This window comes from Tyto alba, unplaced genomic scaffold, assembly GCF_018691265.1.
Source record: "Tyto alba isolate M040663 unplaced genomic scaffold, T.alba_DEE_v4.0 Super-Scaffold_38, whole genome shotgun sequence".
In the NCBI taxonomy this organism is placed as follows: Eukaryota; Metazoa; Chordata; class Aves; order Strigiformes; family Tytonidae; genus Tyto; species Tyto alba.
Window position 1 is genome coordinate 31,780,679 of NW_024881313.1, and position 20,398 is coordinate 31,801,076.

The following is a 20,398-nucleotide window of genomic DNA, read 5'->3' on the forward strand; positions in this document are numbered from 1 at the left end:
GCAAAAATTCCAGAAAAAAATGATAGATGCTTTTGTACGTGTTTGCTGACAGAGTAGCATTCTTCACTATGAATTATAACTTCTTATACTTTTATCCAAGGACGGAGTTTAGTTCTTTCCAAAGATTCTGAAGAAGTTTTTTCAAGGCCCATTAGTGATCTTCACTACGCTGTTTGAAAGACACACTGAAACAAAGCTAAACCTTATAGCTGCTGTATGACTGACAATGGGAACTTCACAGCTCGAAAACTGAAGTTACAAATCATCCTGAAGCAGTAAAATCATAGAATTACTTAGGTTGGAAAGGACCTTTAAGAAAAGAGTGTTTCTGCAAAGTTTCAAGAAAACTCAAATAATTTTATTCACAAAAGCAGAATTCAATAAAAATATAGATATCCTGATCAGTTTTACAGACCATGTTCATTTCTTCTCTCCTTCACTGACAGGCAAAACATCATGAAAAAAAAAAACAGTAACAAGCATTTACATCACAAACCATTATTAACACAGATTCATGTATATGAGCAAATGTTTTAAAGTTTTTGCATATAATTATAAATACAAAAAAAATTACAGCTCCAACACAAAACATTCCAAGAAAAACAGCTCTCTTGTTTTTTCCCTTTTGTTTCTGTGCTGTACTATTTTTCAGTGGAGAAAAGAGTATGTGCTGCTGTCTCACTGGCATTTAATAAACAGGCTTTGGGTTAAACTGAAGTTTAGCAAGAGCTCACTGTACTCCTTAAAGTGTTTTCTTTCAATTCCAAACCCCTTTATAGATCAAATTAGGATGTTTGTGCTAGATTACTCAAGTGATGCCAAAAAACCTGTCCACATTGCTACTAATAGCATCAGGAAGATCTTGTTTTTTAAATTATGAAGCACCCCACACAAAAGTAACTGAAGATATCCTTGTTGTTCAAATCAAACTTCTGTCAGCTCAGTGTTTACACATGAAACTGGAGACAAATCTTTCCTCTTCTGAGACACAAATTCTTCCTAGAAATCATGAACGAGTTTTGTGAAATTTATACAAGTATCTTTCAGGACCATGATGGAAGACAACTGACATTAAGTAACAAGGTCAATCATTTCTCTTTTGATTTGTTTTGTTGTGTTGTTTTTTTTTTTTTTTTTTAACCCAGCTAGCAGGACTAAACCCACATCTGCAAAAGTTCTCACTGAGAGAAAAAGACCAAGTGCAAAATTTTTTTTAATTCTGCTTTTATGCCTTTTAACTTTGGAGAGATGAAGAATTTGCAACCTCTTCCATCATAAAGATAAACCTCGACAAAAATATTTTTTAAAACAGGTTACAAAATTTTTAAAACAAAAATTATCTTAAAACAAAACCCAAACAGAAAATTCTGTCATTTTTCAAAAAGCAAGTACTGAACTAGGAGGACAAAACACTGAAGTACAGAAATTGACTTTAAGGAAAGGTTGTCTTGCACAGACAACCACTCCAAACCCATCATTATTACTGCTATAGTTCTGATTATCAAAATCTACAATAATATTTCAGGTTACTTGCTTGCAAAGTGCTTCCTGCCTCTGCCTACCTAAAGTATGGGAGCATCACAACTGGGAGAGTTCACTCTTCTTTTAAAAAACAGAAAATCCATTTTTGTATATAAACAATTCTTGCTACATAAGAGCTATGAGAGATCATTTAGATGACCTAGCTCCCCAGGACATGACTAACTATACCTACATTACTTCTCATACCTTTATCTCCTGTTCCTTAAAATAGCCAACAATAGATCATTGAAAAGCAGGGGACTCATGCTTCATCCTGACTACGCACAAGCACTTGACAGTCAGAATTGAAAGCACTCGTTGCCAAAGGAAAGCCCTACCCTCTTCTTATTGCAGCCTGGATACTGAAGGTGGTGTAAGCTCCTGCAGCAGATTTTCACCTGACTATCTGCAGAATAAAATCTAAACTACAATCCTACTGACTCGAGTATGTCAGAATTTTGTACTTATTGTACAGAACATACAAAACAAGATCACCGAGTACTATGTCCTGACAAAATAAAAAGTCAGAGTATTTTCAGCAAACTCAGATTCTCTACTGAAGCTTTCTGCAACTGTGTGATTCTTGCGATTACATGACTACACCTATCTGCAATTCACACTCCCCCCCAACCTACCCCCTCTGGTGACCTTGCATTCATGGTAACAGACAGCAATAGTGTGCACTGTCTCCTTTTACAAAAGCAGAAAGCATACATTACCAGTCATGATTATTTGGCATGACTTCAACCAAATCTTCAAAATACAAATATTTAATAGAAAATTTAAATTTAATTTTACAAAATACAGATACAACACTACCCAATGTAGCAAAATAATGGAATTGAAAAATAATTTCAAAATATTTAAAGCATTAGGTTCTAAAATAAATAACGCTATCTAAAAGAACTGTTCAGGTTTTGCAATTAGGAGGAGGCAGTTCCACTATTACTGATCTCTTTTTCAACTTCTTTACAAGTTCCATAATTTATGTAGAAAAATATACAAGAAAAGAATTTTGGGATAAAGAATAGGTTGAGTATATAACATTTAACATAATTAAAAAGCCTAAAGCAAAACCAAAAAGAAAACCAATCATTTTATTTCTGTACATCAAGACTACAAATAGTATTTTAACACTTCATTTATTACCCAAATTAAGAAATTATACATTTTTATATGGTTACTAGTAAACATCTTAAAATTGCTCAGTTTCCCCACATTTAAAAGGATATTGCTGGTTACTGCTTATTAAATATTAAATCCAACAGAGTTTCCAGTAACAGCAAAATATTTTTTGCATAAGAGATGAATACAAATTTGATTGTAAATTTTAATGATTTAAAATATAAAACTAAAGTTCAGAGGGATGCACTTATGAATCTTACAGTCTGAACTATAATTCCTTTTTTAAATTGACTGCAGTTTGCATACAAATACCCAACGATGTGCCCACTACTAGAGAATCAGTTCCTTCCATATGAAAGCAAATTTTTTCCCAGATATCAAATTATATTAAGCAGCATATTCCCACCTACTTTTCTTAGCAGAAATACTGCAGGCAAATGGATATAAAAGCTGTTTAATCACCAAGAAATAATGAATTTGACTAGTGTCTATGGCACAGATATGGTACAGATGGAAAGAAATGAGAGGGAAAAGGAATGTGAACACCACAGGCTTCAAATATAAAAGATAAAGCCTGATAACTTTGGTTGAAATAATTTTAATAGTTGTTACATGTATATTTTTCCAAAGTGAGGACTTCTGTATGTACTGTGTATGCAACAGGAATCTTATACATTTAAAAAAAAAACCAAAACAAAAACAAAAACAACCAAAACTGTACAGGCACAAAAGACAGAAACAGAACAGAGAAATCATGGATAGTCACATCCACTCACGACAGTGTTCAAGTGATAATGATGCAGCCAAAGGTCGAACTTAAAATAATGCGAATCCAATTTCTCTAGGGTATTTCAGAAAGCACAAATGGAATATTATAAACGTTTTATCTCAGTGCCTACCATCTTCAGAGAAGGTAGTATAAAACAAAATCAGTTCTGCAACAACTATGATTTGTAAACAATTCTACAATGCAGGCAAAGATGTTAGGTTATTCAGCAATGAGCATTTTCATCCTCTCAGTTCTGGGATATCTGCAAACATCTGCTTCACTTCCATCTAAAATATTAATTACAGGATGTTAGCCCTGTCTCATCCCAATGTGCTGCATGGTACACAACTTTATTGCCAGTTTGTGAAATTATTTATGTTTGAAAAGCACAAAGCCAAAGCTTCATCTTTGGTTAATTTCACTGAGATGTCACTATTCTTCAAATGTGCTCTTTCTTCGCATAAACACAGAAAACAGCCACACTGCACACAGCATTCATTGTTTTGAATCATAAAGCAGTGTCAATGTAATATTAATTAATGAAAGCTAACTAAGAAATCATGTTTAAAAATTAAACCTATTTGAGGGCATTTGATAAGACACAAGAACTGCAGAAATCTAGACAGAATTCCCTTAACTCTGCTTGGGTATGGGTGCTGCTTAGGGAGTAGGCACTGGTTAGTTCCTCTGCAGATCATCCAAATAAGCATCAGTTCGACTCAGCTTAATTCAAATCCAGCAGCACATTCAATGGCATAAAGAAGCTTGCTTCGCATAAGATTTTCATCATAAAACTCGGGAAGCTTCAGCAAGTTCATGCAGGTACTGGCAGTAGGTAGCCTGTCTAAATCAGATCCTCCATTGTGAATGCAAAATGCAGGATATAACTCCTGAAAAATGCAACAGAAAGAACATATCAAAAAATACATACAAGCCAAAACCTACCCCATAACAGCTGGCAGAGATTTCTAGAAAATAAATCACTAGATTAAAATGTGTCACAATGACTTACTCAAATGGCATTTCCTTTCATTCCTGGTGGCCCCAAAAGCACTTAAATTGTGTAGTGCCTCCTTCTATCTTGTCCCCACCACAATCCACTAGTTTGCAAAACAAAAAGCAATTTATTTGATTCTAAGGAAAAAGAATAATTTGTTTCTGTTCTATTCTGCAAATTTATGATGCTACAAAAACAGTGAAACACAAAATGGAATTTTTGTTGTATTTGGGAGAAATAACTGGGATTCACAACTTCTGACTCTCCTTACAAAGCCTCCCAAATGCCCATGGATGCTATTTATTCTGTAGGAACAGGAAAATGACAGGTTTCTGCTGCACTGAAGTTTTCTGACAGTGAGATACATGCTGACCACAGGGAACAATAGACCACTAGCAGTAATGGAGAAGGATATTCTGTCATGTTTGAATGACATAGTATTTGTTATTCTATAATGGCATGGCTTCTGAGAATTGTATTTTCTGTTTTTTTCTTCCCAGGCAGGGAAGACATTGTTTCTGTACACACAAAAATCTCAAAGGCGATTTTGTTCTAGCTAATTAAGTGATGTGCTATGCCAATTACAACATTCTTCTGTTAGACCTTGAAAATATTCCAATTTTATGCACAAATTCTACAGGAGCGTTTACTTGTCACGTTAAAGTGATGCTCTGAGAAGAAAGAGGATGAATAAGTGACCAGATCTAAGAATAAATATGATAAAGTTATAGTATTACATCAATTTCCTTGTGACATAAAAAAGAGAATCCCAAACAATAAACTATGATCAAACATATCCTTTCAGTGTTTTCCTTCTAGAGCTTTAGTTTGTTAGCATACCTCAGGTATATAAAATAAATTCAAGTGGATGAGTATCAAGCCATCATTTTCTTTCTACTCACAACATACAATGATATTTTCTTTGTTAAAATCAATTGTCTGATACAATGCTAAAGGCATTTCTCGCCCTAGGGAAATTTCTGTCTAAACTGATCTTTCAGCAAGCCTACAATTCATGAATTTCAAGACAAACAGTACTAATGACTACAGTGGATCTGTTTATATGTAAGACTAAAAAAGTATTTACACTACCATGGTCTAGAACTCTGAATCAAGAGCTACTTTATATCCTCCAAATAAAGATCTAACTTCTTTTAAAGCGATTATACTCTGTGTTTCTTTACAGAGTGATTATAAAGTCACTCAGCTGTTACTGGGATTAAACTGATGTGCATAATGAGTCTGTAATGATATAAACTTGTCAAACCCTGATTATTCTTCTGATGTGGTAACTATTTATCTGAGGAACAGACTTTTAAGACACGTTGTATTTAATATTTAATTGTTTTAATAATATGTGATTTTGTATTTCTTCTGAGAAAGAATATATTGAAAAATATATTTATTTGTACCACTAAAGCACTGCTCTTGCTGGCAAGAAAGTATTCATTTTATCAAATGCTTCCCTGAGGTAAAACAGTTCTGCTTTTAGAAATGGGAAAAAAATCCCAGTTCCAAAGGCAAAAGGTCAATGAGATTCTAAGCTAAATTATTGTTCAAATGGAGGCCTTAAAAGTATTTCATGGCTAAAATGCTGCATTTTTAGTGTTCCTTTCAAAATGCTAATTGAATTCCCCTACTTTAGCTTTAAAAATGGAAAAATGAAGTTCTAAATTGAAATGTCATGCCAAGGGCACCATTTGTTGCATAATTAAATACTGTACAGCGGGAAACTGCAATAGTTTGGAAGTGAAAAGTATCATCAATTTATTATGTGACCTGATTGGAACCTAACAATTTTCAACCATACTTTAATGATTTTTTTTTTGGTCCGTAACAATCACATTTATTAAACTTATTAAACTTTAATTAGCTTTAGTAAATGTTATTCTGAGTCTGAATCTGCCACTGAGAGTTTAAATTTTTTCAATGATGCAAAGCTAGACTGTGCTATCTATAAGGTATGAATGTCAAGACATTTCCTTACCTTAAATTAACATGAACTAAGAAAGCATGAAGGTTCCACAATATAAAGCACAGAGAAGATTTCAGAATGAAAACCAAAAATCATGTTTCTTTCAGAAAAATACAGTGCATATATTAAAACTGTGAGCAAATTTTGAATATAGCTTGTGTTAATGTCTACCATCAACATAAATATATTCAGACAGTTATTGGGCCGGTAATACTCAGCACTCCTTCAGCTTCGCACCCTTCACCTTCAAAGCTCTGAACAACACACTGCCATAGGCTACCAAGACATTACTGCTGATGACAATACTAGTTACCCCCTTCTTTTTCTGGCAAACATTTCCTGGCAAACCCCTGGTTTGTTGGTAAATCAGCGTGAACGAGATACTACTGCAAGCACCATGCAAGTATTGACCTAACCCCTGCTCAGTGCTGCCCAGCAAAGCAGCACTAATGCCTTTTCACTCTGCTTTCTGTTGCCAAGACTGTTGCATGTGGCTGAGCTCACAAGTCTGTTGTACAGTGAATTAATCTTTTAACTTATTGCTATCATGCTGAAAATCTGATGACTATTTTGCTTCCATTTTTTCCTAGCCAAGTAAGTTTAAGTCAGATTGTGGCCTATCTCCCAAGTACACACACAAACTTCAGCTTTCCACATTTGGCTTCTTTCTAATGCGTTGCTGTCAGCCTTAGTATTTTTAGATTTTTGATTCACTTCCTCCATCTCTTCAAATATCATGCACATTGGCTACCTCAAAACTGGATAGCTACATCTGCATTTCCTCCTCTCCCCTTGTAATTAAAAAGGATGACAACAAATGGAGATTCTTGTTTGTTTCCACACAACTGTTTCCCAATTCTCCCTTCATTACATGGCTGATGCGCACTGTCCTATCCTGGTCTCATCCCACAGTTTTCTAATTGTTATTCCCACTGTCCTATAAAATCCTGTTTGTTGCTTAAGTACTGTACAGTCATGTTCACATGGTCTTGGAGAGTTTAAGAGAAATGCTTGCAGGCTTTTAAATAATCAATCAGTGAATACCCTAGATAAGATATATGTGATTAAAGAGCCATCTCCGATGTCTACATATCCCTATCTACTCACCCCGGACACTCTTTACAATTAAGTGGATCTAGTTAGTATGTTTTGTGGAGTCTAAGACAAGATTCATTTAATCCTGAAGTAGATACATGGAACAGCCAGACAAATTACCAGCTGGAAGTGCCAATTCCTCTCCTAGGTGACTAGAAAAGGCCTGTAGCTGAGATACAGATTACAGATATTGAAGATGGAGGACACGATGCCTATCCACATGCTAACAGCACCACACAGCACTTCCTACAGCAGCTGAAGGGATTATGCAGAGGGTAAGACTGCACAGAGGGTTACACAACAACTGTACCACAGGGAGGTTTAAATGATCACATGCCGCAATGGCAGTGCTGCATACCCTATCATCTTACAAAGAAACAGAAAAATAAACAGAAGGATTGAAGAGGGAAGAGAACATGAAGTTGCAGCATAAGGGGACAGATGGAAGTCAAGGGAAAAGGGCCATGCTTCCCTGCAGAATGTGGCACTAGAAACAACTCTTCCACTTCAAAATCACTCTGCAGCCTGAAAAAAAAAAGCTGTTTATGCTACTGAAGTATTCTTTCATCACCCCTAGCAACTGACCCACATACTACTTATGACAACCCACATAGGCTTTTAGCTATTTTAAATCATTCAAGCGTCAGAGGTCTGTGTCTGAGACCACTGTGATTTCAATACTAGTGTCATCTTGTTTGTTTTCCAGAGGAAAACTGTTTATATGAAAAAAGTAAATCATCAAAAGTTGGAAAATTGTAGAATTAATTGTTTAATTCAATAAGAGAAAACCAGTGATAAGTACAGTGATACAAACATCTCAGGGGTGTGTCTGCAGAAGAGGAAGGTCCGGGTTTTGTTTCATTTTTTACTTATGACATCTTTATCATGTGTTACCCCCAGGATGTCACAGGAAAGGGGCCAATTCCTAGAGCTGAGAAGTAATTCTTCTAGCATTTGCCTTTCAAGTAATTTTTTAAATGCTGATAAAAAAAAAAAAAAAACCACACACCCAACAAAACCCCCCCAAAACCTCCAGACTATTATGTATATCTGAAATCCTTGTTCCTATATAAAATGTTAGTATCTGCCCCTGAAGTATTTTTATAATGAGAAAATGTTCATTCAACACTTATTTTTTCAACTTATTTTACAAAACAGCTAATAAACCTTCAGGACTTACACAATACCTGCATTCATTTCTTTCTGGTTCATCTACCTATTTTACCTAATAAATGGAGTAAATTAGTTACTATCCACTGCTAAATAAATATTGTACCACAGTACCTTATAATGTAAAAATTTACTAAGTACATATACTCAATTTTTGTTTAGCAACAAATCTTACTCTTACTTACAAGGAACTGGACGATAAGCCCACTGTCCTGGTTTGGGCTGCGATAGAGTTAATGTTTCTTTTTGGTAACTAGAATAGTGCTGTGTTTTGGATTCAGCATGGGGTTTGGCATGAGAAGAATGCTGGTAGCACACTGATGTTTTCAGCTGCTACGGAGACTTCAAGGACTCTCCGACTCCCCATGTCCTGCCCGTGCACGAGATGCAGGGAGGGAGCACGGCCAGAGCACCAGACCCAAACTGGCCAATGAAATATTCCATATCATGGAACGTCATGCTCACTGTACAGAGGAGGGGTGGTCGGGAAGGGGCTCTCTCTCTCCCTCACTTCCTGGATTGCGATTGTGGGATCTTGGTATTTCGGGGTCGCTGGCTGGGAACAGGCTGGGGATTGGTCAGCAGGTGGTGAGCAATTACATTGTGCATTGCCCATTTATATTTTCTATTACTGTCATTGTTTTCATTTTATTACCATTATTAAACTGTTTCTGTCTCAGCCTGGGAGTCTCCCTTTACCCCTGCAATTCCCTCCCCCATTCCCAGGTGGGGGGGGCAGGTGGGTGAGCAGTTGTGTGGTGTTTGGCTGCCAACCAGGCTCAAACCACAACACTCACCTTTGTATTAATTTTATTAAATAGTACAACAATAAACATATTGTTGACCACTGTACGATGGTGTTGCTATGAAGCAATTTATTATTTTGTTATAGAAAAGCACTGAATGTTCCCACATTTTAGAGGAAATTAAGTCCATACATGGCTCTTAGCCAGAGTTTTGCAGTCCAGCTGAAACTCATGGGTAGAATATCCCAGGAATTTAGTTTCAAAGTGTCTTCAACTTGCCTCAGTCTCTCTTTAGTTTTATAATCAGTGGACAAAAGTTTTGTTCATACTTAAGCTTCACTGTAAATAGCAATCTGAAGGTTGCAGCAAATATTTAGATATAAAGGGTAATGAGCTATGACCCTATAAGCAGATAAGTGGTAATTAGAAGGAAACACAATACATTTCCTGCTTCAAATGATTAATTTAAGAGGTTCAAATTTAATAGCTGCTTTTATATCCTAAATCCTCTTTTTCCTGATTTAAAAGACATTATTTCTCAACTCAACCTTTTCCTTGAAACTGGTAGCAATACTGTTTCTGCACAGTAACATGAAATGGCAGCAAGGATCTTTCATGACAAACAGTAAGCGCTCTAACCAATGTTAGCTTATCAAATTTTGCAATTAAAATAGAAAACACAGAACAGCATTTCATTAAATATTTTAAAACTATATTCATTATACATGCAAATGCAAACACTGAAGCTGTTTCTCTAGTCACAGAGGAGCATTCTTCTCAAACTGTAAATTCCTACAGACACGAAAAGCTTGTCTCATAACCTGTAGCATTTACAAAAACTTGCCAGGAAGTCAGAAAGATGTATACCTTAAAACCCAGAAGAGGCGGTCGAGAGCAGCTTGTTACAAACTTGAGTAGTTTGCGTTTCTCTTCATCAGTGAAGCTTTCTACAACTCTCCAGAATATTTTAATTACAGGATGGTCTGCTGTGTACCCACCTATAATGAGATTTAAATGATTTATAGGTAGAACAGTTTTATGTAAGAAATAAAATCCTTCAGAATACCTAGCATCAATCTTGAAAAGCTTGGGGAAAATACTGGAACCAGCAGGCTTACACTGCTGGCTTCCAGCATCTACAGATCTCTTTGATCACTGCATTTGAGTTTCTCATTCATTGCTTGTCTACTGCTACTATGTCCCTCAGCTTCTTAACTGCAGTTTTCTTCACTGAATCTTATTTGTTTATTTTAAATTAATCTTCTTTAGTTTAGCATTTACCTAGTAACTTTGGATTACTTCAATGAGTAATCTCCTTTTACTCCAAGAGTTTGCAAAATCTGCACAACTTGGGACGTTACTTAATAAATCAGCTTACTTTGAGGTAAGCTCAGATGTGAACTGATGATACGGTAGCTATTTTTTGATTACACCGATGATAAATGCAGGAAAAAATGAAGTGAGAAATGCAAGGCATCTTACAAGGGAAAAATATGAGCTCTCTCTTCAGGCTGTCTGAGAAATGGCAAGTATCTGAATGTGGTGGTAGAAACAACTATCCCAGAGTCATTTACAGACTTACTTTCAGGGCAACCAGATACAACCATTGACTAACATCCATTTAGGAAAAGAATTACATCTTCTCCAATTATCTGTCTATAAACTTGTATTCAATTGTGTGAATAAAATAAAATGCATGCCTGTATTTCCCAGCTTAGGTGTAATTTTACCCAATCTTCTGAAATTCAGGCCCATCTAGAGAGTTTGGCCAAAGTTAACAAGCATAGTTAGCAAGAATGAATCTACAACTTTTTTTTAAAACCTAGGATAAAAAGCAAGTTTATTTCCTGAGTCAGTCATAATGCATTTTTTTTTTCTTTCTTAAGTAAAATATGCTTACCTGAATAGTTTGTGAAAGATTTAAGGTCATCCAAACTAATAGGAACCTGGGCACCAGAAATCAGAACCTAATAGTGAAAGAAATGAGACAGTTACATTACAGGCAAAAATTAGCATTTATTTCTGTTTAAAGCAATTGTTTTCCACAGTTTTAAGCAGAAGTACCTGGATTTCCTGCTGATCAAACATTCGAAGCCATTCAAGATTCACAACATTGGCCAGTCCCTGACGGAAAGCAAGGCAATGCTGTCGAATTTGTTTGTTTAACCTGTAATCTGCCACCAGATGGATGTACGCGATTCGGTTAGCACTGGTAACGGGAATATCTTTTCCACCTGGCTTCAGCTCAACCACCTATAAACATAACAATTTTCATCATCTTGGTAAACTGTAATTCTCTGTGCTGTAACTGTAAAATTGAACCACAAAACATTCTAGTAAGTGATGTATATATCTGAAGTTTACTAGAATATACTCAAAAAATACTCACCTCAAAATAAGGTAAAAGATTACCACAAGTTATAAAAGTAGGGGGTTTTCTGTTTACTCATAAAACCACATTCTGTGGCATCCAGTTGTTAGGCTTAGACCTTCAGGTGCTAATGCAGCTGACTGCATGGCCCCATGGTTTATTACCAGAAAGCTGATTCAGCAAAGTCAGAGTTCTTTTATAGGAGACAGTGTATAATATTAAATTCACCACTGCAAGTCAGACAGAAACTGAGGTGAAAATCTTCCCCTTGGCAAGCTTGCCCCTAGCTTCACTGACACTAATAACTGCCCTGGAAGACAGAGTAGTCTGCATAAGCACAGAACTCACACAGAGCATTCTCCTTCCAGCTGGATTAGGAAAGCTCTGCTTGACTGGCTAGGCTCTTCTCTAGCTGTTTGGTGATTGTGAATTCTGCAGGATCACATGATGGTAAAAGCAATGTCTGACGAGTCAAAATTAAGATTCTGATACAAGCCTAATTTACAGAATAAGAAGCATTGACGATTCCTACTGTTGAAAATCCAAAAAATCAAGCCTAAACCTTGGTTTTCTACTGAGAACGTTAATTTTTGTCCTTCAAGTACACCAAGATACCTCAGCATGGAAGAATTTTTAATGAAAAACACCAAAACCAAAGATACTGGAAATGCATTAAGAGATTAAGATATAAACCAGGATCAATGGTAGTCGTTATTAAAACATTAAAGACCTTTACATATTCTACTCTTTACTACATGGGGTTAATTTTGCTGAGTAGCAGTCCAATTGTTTATTAGAATGCTAAGAGGAGGATTAAAAAAAAATGAGAAGCTGAGATGCTGTCAACTTCTGAACCCTTCCAAAAATGGTTTGTTTTTCTACACTCTGAAGTCATCAATTTTAAATTTTTTTTTTTACAACAATTGTGCATTTCAGTCTATGGTAATGATCACATCTTTAGAGCACAGAGAATTAAACACATGAATAGCTTCTTTTGCAACATGCTACCTAATAACGTGAACTGTTCTAGTACTAAGCAAAATGCAAAATATTAAGATTAAAAATTCACAGTGCTTTTGAGCATTCAGATTTTTATTTGATTCACAGCTTTTTAAGGCCAAAAGAGAACATTAAGATCTGTGAATCTGACCTCTCAGGTAACACAGACCAGAGGATTCTGTCTAGAGATTCCTGTATTTAACTCAATAAATCCATAGATGAGTTAGAGCACATTTTTTAGAAAGACAGGCAATCCTGGTGTAAGGACTCCATGTGATGGAGTATTTACCACTTTCCTTGATAAGCTAAAACAATCTGAATTACAATAGGTATTAAAAATATGTCTTACTTCCCACTTTAATCCTTCAGCTGCAAGCTTCTTGCCTTTTGTTACACCTACAGTAAAAAACCTCATCAATACTCCATCATGTCTGTGTGAAGGTAGTACTAACCATGCTTAAATCACACTCCCTGAACAGTGAAGTAAAATTAAGGTGCCAGTTTAGCTGACTGTGTTTCATACTCTGCACACATGAGCTTGCTCCCTTCCCATTGAGCCCCCTTCATCAAGAACCACAGACACAAGAGACAGGATAGCTGTCTCTGGGGTCCACCTCTCACGGAGCCTGGCATGTGATGCAGCTGGCCACTCTAGGCAGTACAAGCCACTACCTGGTGCCACAGACTGGCTTCAGGGTGAGGATATTTTTACTGGTGAAGTCCAAAGGGAGTATTAATAGAAGTATGAGACACGTTCCATACCACAGTGGAAACATCTGAGGAGGAGGGACCTCTGCGCTGCTAAGCTTTCTCCTCTGCTACTGCAGGCAATGACACGGTCTGGAAATGTACTGTGTTTCATCCCACTATAGTAGGTTTACTATTGTCACTGGGACATTAGTTAATAAGTGGATTTATCTAATGATTAGAAACATTCTAATTTCCACTTCAACTCCACTGGGTAAAGTCTGTTCATACCCACTGTTCGTATTTCAGTATTTTCTTATAGCTTAACCAGCTCTTTCCTCCCTCCTCAATTATATCCATGATGTATTACTTATGGGCAGCAACTTCATTAATCTTCCCAGAGACTTTTCCACTAAAATAAGTCAGGTTCCTTTAATTTCCTCCCATAAAATACCCTTTTACAAAACTTAACAAGATCAGAAAGCTTTCTCTTATTATTTAAACTCCTGTCCTCATTAGTGTTACAGAATCAGAGCAAGCAATCATGTTTCACATGTGAAGAGATCGCTGTTGAGACCTCAACACCATTAATACTTCACTATCTGCCCACTTACAAATTTTCTCTATTTGTTTTGCAGAACTGTATAATTACTTGTTCTTTTGTCACTACTTCACCAAATACAATTCCCCTCTGAGTTATGGACACATTTAATTTGCCTGTATTAAAACATATTTGTATCAACTAACTCATGAAGCTTAAGAATACGGACACTAACAATAAACTAATAGTTATTATTTTATTTGCATACAATATCTTCTATGAATTCAGTATTTACACAAAAAGATGCTTGAACTGACTTCCTTCCTAAAATAGCAAAAGGGAGCTATTGTCAGGGTGTTCTAGAAAACTGCTGTGTTTTAAGATTCATCCCAGCACTAGGTGAAGTAAAACGTCTAACCTACCCTGCAGGTCAGCAAATAGAGATCAGGGTACGGATTAATTTTTGCTTATGCCTGCATTGTATCAGCACTGCCTCCACGGTCGTCTAAGGATGTCAGGAAAGCTGTATTCATTATATAATAAAAGCTACTCTCTTTCCTTATAACATACTTCCTGCAAAATAGAAAAAAAAAAAAAAGTGTTGTACTCTTTCTAACCACTGTTTTTAGAAAACAGAAAAAACTATTTTTAGAAAATCTTATTTTTCCTTTAATTTTTATATTTTTAAGTAGCAAACCTTGATTTTTGATCCAGTAACACTTCTGTAGCTCCCTTTCCTCCCCACAACCCTGCATTGCCACAAGTAAGACTACAGCATTCAGGTAACCGAATTTCCTGGAGTTTTCCAGTAATCTAACTATCCATTTTCAGAATTTTCAGTGGGAGATTAATTGTACCACTGTTTTGTCAAAGTATCATCACAGTCTGAAAAAAAAAGAGCTAGTGTAGCAGGAATAATAGATTATGCCAAAAGGCTAAGACGGATGTAAAACAGAAGACAGGAAATGGTAACACTTGGTAGCAGTAAAACTATAGTAAATGTCGATGCAATTCACTTTTTACTCATTCAGTGTTTGCATGCAGCTTTAAAGGAACTATGGTAGAATTCCCACTTAATTCTAAATGTCAGGAATGATTGTTGAAGAGTTCCTTTTCAAGAAGGCCACAACACAATTTATTACATCTTAAAACATTTATCAGCTTGCATTTTTATTTTTATCCATCCAATTTTTGCCACTAGGTGGTGCAAGATAATAACACAGGTTACCCGGGATGGGCAAGCACAGAAAACTACCCAAACCGTGCAGGCTTGTGTCATCACCTTATTTTCTCTTTTGTAGATCTCAGTTTAAAGACCAAAAAAAAAAAAAAAGTCATTTTTACTTGGTCATTATCAAAAACACATATTTTAAAATCAATCAAATCATATATATTATTATAGGTAAGTATTCAGACAATACCACAGATAACTGAATCCGATAACTAAACTCACAGAGTATGTCTTCAAAATGCAGGGGAAATATCAAAACGGGATAGAGAAGTCCCATATTTTTAAAAATATGAACGAAAAGTGCCTTGCATTTTTTAGTACTGTGAACAGAATGAACTCTTGACTGAAGGTCAGATACAATCAGAACTACAGTTGCATGCACTTGGGGTTTTCTTGGCTATAAATTCCAATATATGTTTCTGCAGGTATATACTAGAAAAAATGTGATAAATAAGAATATAAATGTAAGTTGAAGAAAACCACCAGTTTGTTAAAAGAAAAAAATAAGTTATTGTATCTACTGTTTTGCACATTAAGATAATAATGAAAGAATTGCACACCAAAAATCAAGAAACCTGTGAATAATGTAATAATTGTCAAGCAAAATTCAGGGGATTTACCTTTTGTCTTATTGATAATATTCTGTCACACAGTCAATTTGTAACGTGATTATGGGCAGAAAATGGCATGTCTGTGTTGGCAGACAAACTTAGCGCTAAGCTGCTTATCACACAAATCTGGCAGTGGCATCTGCTTCCTAAGCTAATGGAGAAAAAGGGAATATTTAGAGGGTAAAGTGGGAAATACTTCAGAAAAGAATAAAGGACCTGTCTTTTTCTGTGTACGAAGACGAAAGACATATCTTCAGTACAATTTCAAAAGCACTCTTAATCAATAACTCTCAAAAACTTGTTTTTAGGACAGATGAAAATATTTTATCTTTTCTCTTGGACTCTGATCACTTTTGTTCACATCATCCCTAAAGTTTTTCCTCATTCTGAAAATAAGTCAATAAAGCTTTTCTTTCTTTCCCTGGCATCTGCCTTCCAGATGTTCAGGCAGGAGTTCCAGGTAGATTACATCTGAATGCTTAAGAATGGATTTGCTGTAAGTGTTATAAATCTGCCTGAGAAGGATCAGCCTCAACTTAAATATTTTGCTTCTGAAAAACCTCTAAAATCAGCCACTTAAGCCACTGTATCCTAGTAAAGAAGTTGCCAAGACAGAAACTTTCAGAATTATTTTTAAGGCTTCAAAATTTTCTCTCAGGGAAATTTAAATGTAAAGAAGAACTCTTCTTTAGTGATTCAACTATTTTCAGTAACAGTAATGGCATTCACATCTGTTTAAAAAGCCAAAGAAGGTGTCCTGACACCAACTTGTATACTACATGGATTTCATAGAAACTGTTGCCATATATGTATTATAGTGCTCTTCTGTGGATTTGTGCTTGTACACTTTATTTATGGAGTCTTCTGACTACGGAATCTTCTGATCATATTCAACTATTCCGATCCATGTAATCTCAAAAATCACTGTTTGAGAAGACTTTGCTAGAGTATCTAACAGTTTTGAAGGAAGAAGAATATATATTTGAATCTTCCACTCTTCCCTTGGACAGCCACAAAACTCATCTTCCTCATTGAAAGTGGGGAGAAAGGTCTGAGAAGAGGAGGTATTTTCTTGAATTTGTTAACCTTACACTTATTGTAAGCATTTTATAACCATTTTATCACCATCTAATCTACAAGATAAAAGGAAAAATAAAATCAATACACACAGCTACTTGAAGGCACATGTAACTAGGCTGACGTTCTTTTCAGACTTTTTTCTGGCCACCATTTTATGCAGCAGATCCAACAGTTGAAATCTTAGGCTGGTATCACTGCATTAGATAGTTCTTTATCAAAGGCTGAAGCTATTTGGGGTTGGAAGATAAGGTTGATGGCATAGCTCCCCTAATTAGCAGGTCTAATGTGCAAATTATTAAGTACCTCTTTCAACTTCTGGTGAATGCACTTTGACAATACTTTAATGGGATCTAAAAGCACATTACAGGATTGGAATCAATATGCTGATAATAGAATTTCTACCTTCTACTAGTGACAGAGGCAATAGAGCCCCTTTTGAATGTGTCTTTCATTGCAGATAATGCTTTTGTGCCACAATTGCTAGATGGACACTGTCATGAGGATAGCTATTTACAATGATAGATTTATGATGCATTTATTGGGCACTAATTTATTAGACACTAAAGTGGTTGTTTAGCTAAAAACTAGACATAATGTACATTCAACATAAGGAGTGCAAATTGAGCTCTTTTACCAAAGTGAATTATCCTTACCTTGACACAATTAATTAGTATGCAATGGTTACAGGAGTAAAATACCAGACAAAATGTATTTATCCATATGAGGTTTATTAAGGTAATGAAATGAAGTATAAAGAGTAACTTGTTGCATTAAAACACAGAAAACCATGACAAGAACCAATTAGTTTTGCTGAACTACACTAGCATGCAGTCTCATTAAAAGACAGCTAATGCTTCAAGGGTATAGTGTTCTCTCTCCAAATACATCAAAACAGCATCAGAATAGTTACTTTAACTTATATTTCATTTAGTTACTCAGAAACAGCATCAGAATAGTTACTTTAACTTATATTTCATTTAGTTACTCAGAAACTCACTGTTATACTCAATCTTGCCAAACAATTAAAAGTCTTGATAATATTAGCCGTAGCCCTCAGAATTTTAACAAACAAATTAGGCTGCTTGTCAAGAATGTACTTTTTACAGGTTTTTGTTGCAGTATTGTAGTTGGCAACATCTCTAACTTGGATCTCCTTTTATGTTATTTCTGAACTATTTCTCTTTTCTATGTCCTTCTACCTTGTTGAGGTAGATTCTAACTTGTGTGGCTTTTGAGGACATACAGAGTAGACGTATAAAGCATGGAAACCTAAGCCTCTCCAGAAAATGTTCACTACTTTTCATTTTTAATTAGTGACTCAACTGGATTTGTATTAGCTGCGATCAACCAAACTATTAAGTGCATTTAAATGAATGGCTTTAGAATACAAACAACAGATTATTTTTTTCTCCCAGAAAATCCTAGTTTATATTAGAAACTGCCATTTTGTGTGTTTTGCAACCTAGTAACCAAATACATGGATAGTACAGAACTCAATTCAGTATCAGTCACTTACAGCACATGCTGGAGCAGAGCAGGTGCTCTACTGTACAATATTGTACAACAGAACAGGCGCTCTGAGAACATGGGGTTCAATACATCTGTATCACATGCCTTTATTTCAAGCTTTTGTGTGTTTTTCTAAACACCGTGCAGGTCAGAAGTTTTCATATATGGAGTGTAACCCAGGGGAAAAAATAACATATAGCATAAGTTCAGTCTGAAACATCACTTGTATCAGGCAATTGTTGACTCTCCCCCTCAGGATGATTCAGGAACCCCAAATCCAAGGATACTATTTTAAAACTGTAATGCAATCCAGGTTTTAGGATCTTCCAAAATGACAGGAAATGGATAACAGAAGGGTAAAGATAAAATCCAAGCCTGATGCTGTTAAAGCAGAGGACTAGCTGCTGCCCCTCAGTGGTGCTGCTGCTTCTGTGAGACGTGCATAGTCCCAGGCTTCCCTGACCAACAGGCAAACCCAAGACAACTGCTTATCCCCTTTTATAGTCTCTGTTTCTTCCGCAAGAAACAAGGTTAAATTCCAATGCTACTGCATGTCACAATGTGGTCAGGTCTACTTTTTTGATGCAATTATTAATTAAATACCATAATCAAGTATAAGTAGACCATAAGTAATACACTATTTTAAATCCTCCAAAATGAAAGAGGAAATATGACAAAAAACTTTAACTAAGGAGGTTAACTGTATTAGCACATAAAGGCACACTTTTCAAGCTCTAGTGACATTTATTTTCTACTGTGAGCCTAAGTGAACTTTAGTACTCACAACAGAGCTAATAAAAGCCATAATCAAATTATACAGTACAACTGCGTTAAAAACTTATTCTGAAGGACCTAACTGGCCCTAATTAACTGCTTTTTAGAAGCACTGAACACCCATTTCTCTGCTGTGACTCACCTGTTGTCTCAGCCTCTCAAAAAAAAAGGAAAAAAAAAGAAGAAAAAAAAAGGAAAAAAAAAAAAAAAGGTTTAACTTTAAGCCCTCTACTTTGAAAATCACAGCTCCAGGAGACCACACTTACCTCACAATAAAGGGTCATTATTATTTAAAATCATTCTGATTTCTAACTCTGATTCCAAAACCAGGCAGTATTTCTATACTTTATATATCATCTAACTTCTGCAATTATTTGAAGTGCAATAAAAGAAACAACATAAAGTATTTTGTTCAAATTATCTCAGGCAATAGATCTTTTCATGTATGACTGTTAGAAAATAATCACTATAGTTCACTGCTTAAAAGACCAGATCTTTCAGACATCATCAGAAGTTGTTTTTTTAAGTTAACTATTAGTTGTCATCTACTCCAAATATCAAGTCAGAATCCCTATGATGCCTCACAACACACAGCCCCGTTAACAATTGTTTCCTATCACTTTTAAATTTAAAAATTAATTAGTAGAGGTAGCAATGATTCATCTTCATACACAAAGGATAACAAAAAGCCATTCTTACCTGTGCTTCCCCAAGGTCATTATTTACCACAGTGAAGTTTAGTCCGAGTTCTTCCACATCCCCTTCATAGCTCTTGAGAAAAAGCAAATTTTTGTACATTTCTGGATCTAATGAAGCTAAATGATGAATGTCAACATCAGCACTTGTCCCCAGTAATTTTGAGAGGAAAAAACTAGCAAATGGCAGCTCCACCAGCATATTTTCATAAAGAGCCTGAAAAACAAAACCATTAAAAGCCCATTAGATTTTATTGTTGTTCATGCAGGAATTCCAAAGGTTATAGTCTATTTCACAACTTTTTGGCAATCCGGTGCCTGAATAGGATCTTCTGGTATGGCAATAGCCCAGATATTGCATGAATTTAAAAATATATATATGAAGTTTGAAATCTGAATGTTCTTGTGAAATACCAAGGTCCTAAATTTTACAAATTAATTATGTGGTGATTTGAAAGGTAAGGTCACTGCTTATGTGTCATTAATCTTGTCTGAAGTATGA

The 20,398-nt window shown here is 35.6% G+C and overlaps 1 protein-coding gene across 1 annotated transcript in view; it reads right to left on the minus strand.

Moving 5' to 3' along the window:
- Nucleotides 1–336: 336 nt before the first annotated feature.
- UBE3C (ubiquitin protein ligase E3C) overlaps nt 337–20,398 on the minus strand; it is an 82,237-nt gene continuing 62,175 nt past the window's right edge. The window contains exons 19-23 of the mRNA XM_033009698.2: nt 19,901–20,113; nt 11,463–11,651; nt 11,299–11,365; nt 10,266–10,396; nt 337–4,305 (exon numbers count right to left, since the gene is read on the minus strand). Coding sequence (XP_032865589.1) covers nt 4,135–4,305; nt 10,266–10,396; nt 11,299–11,365; nt 11,463–11,651; nt 19,901–20,113 — 771 coding nt within the window. The 3' untranslated portion in view covers nt 337–4,134. The remainder of the gene's footprint in view (nt 4,306–10,265; nt 10,397–11,298; nt 11,366–11,462; nt 11,652–19,900; nt 20,114–20,398) is intronic.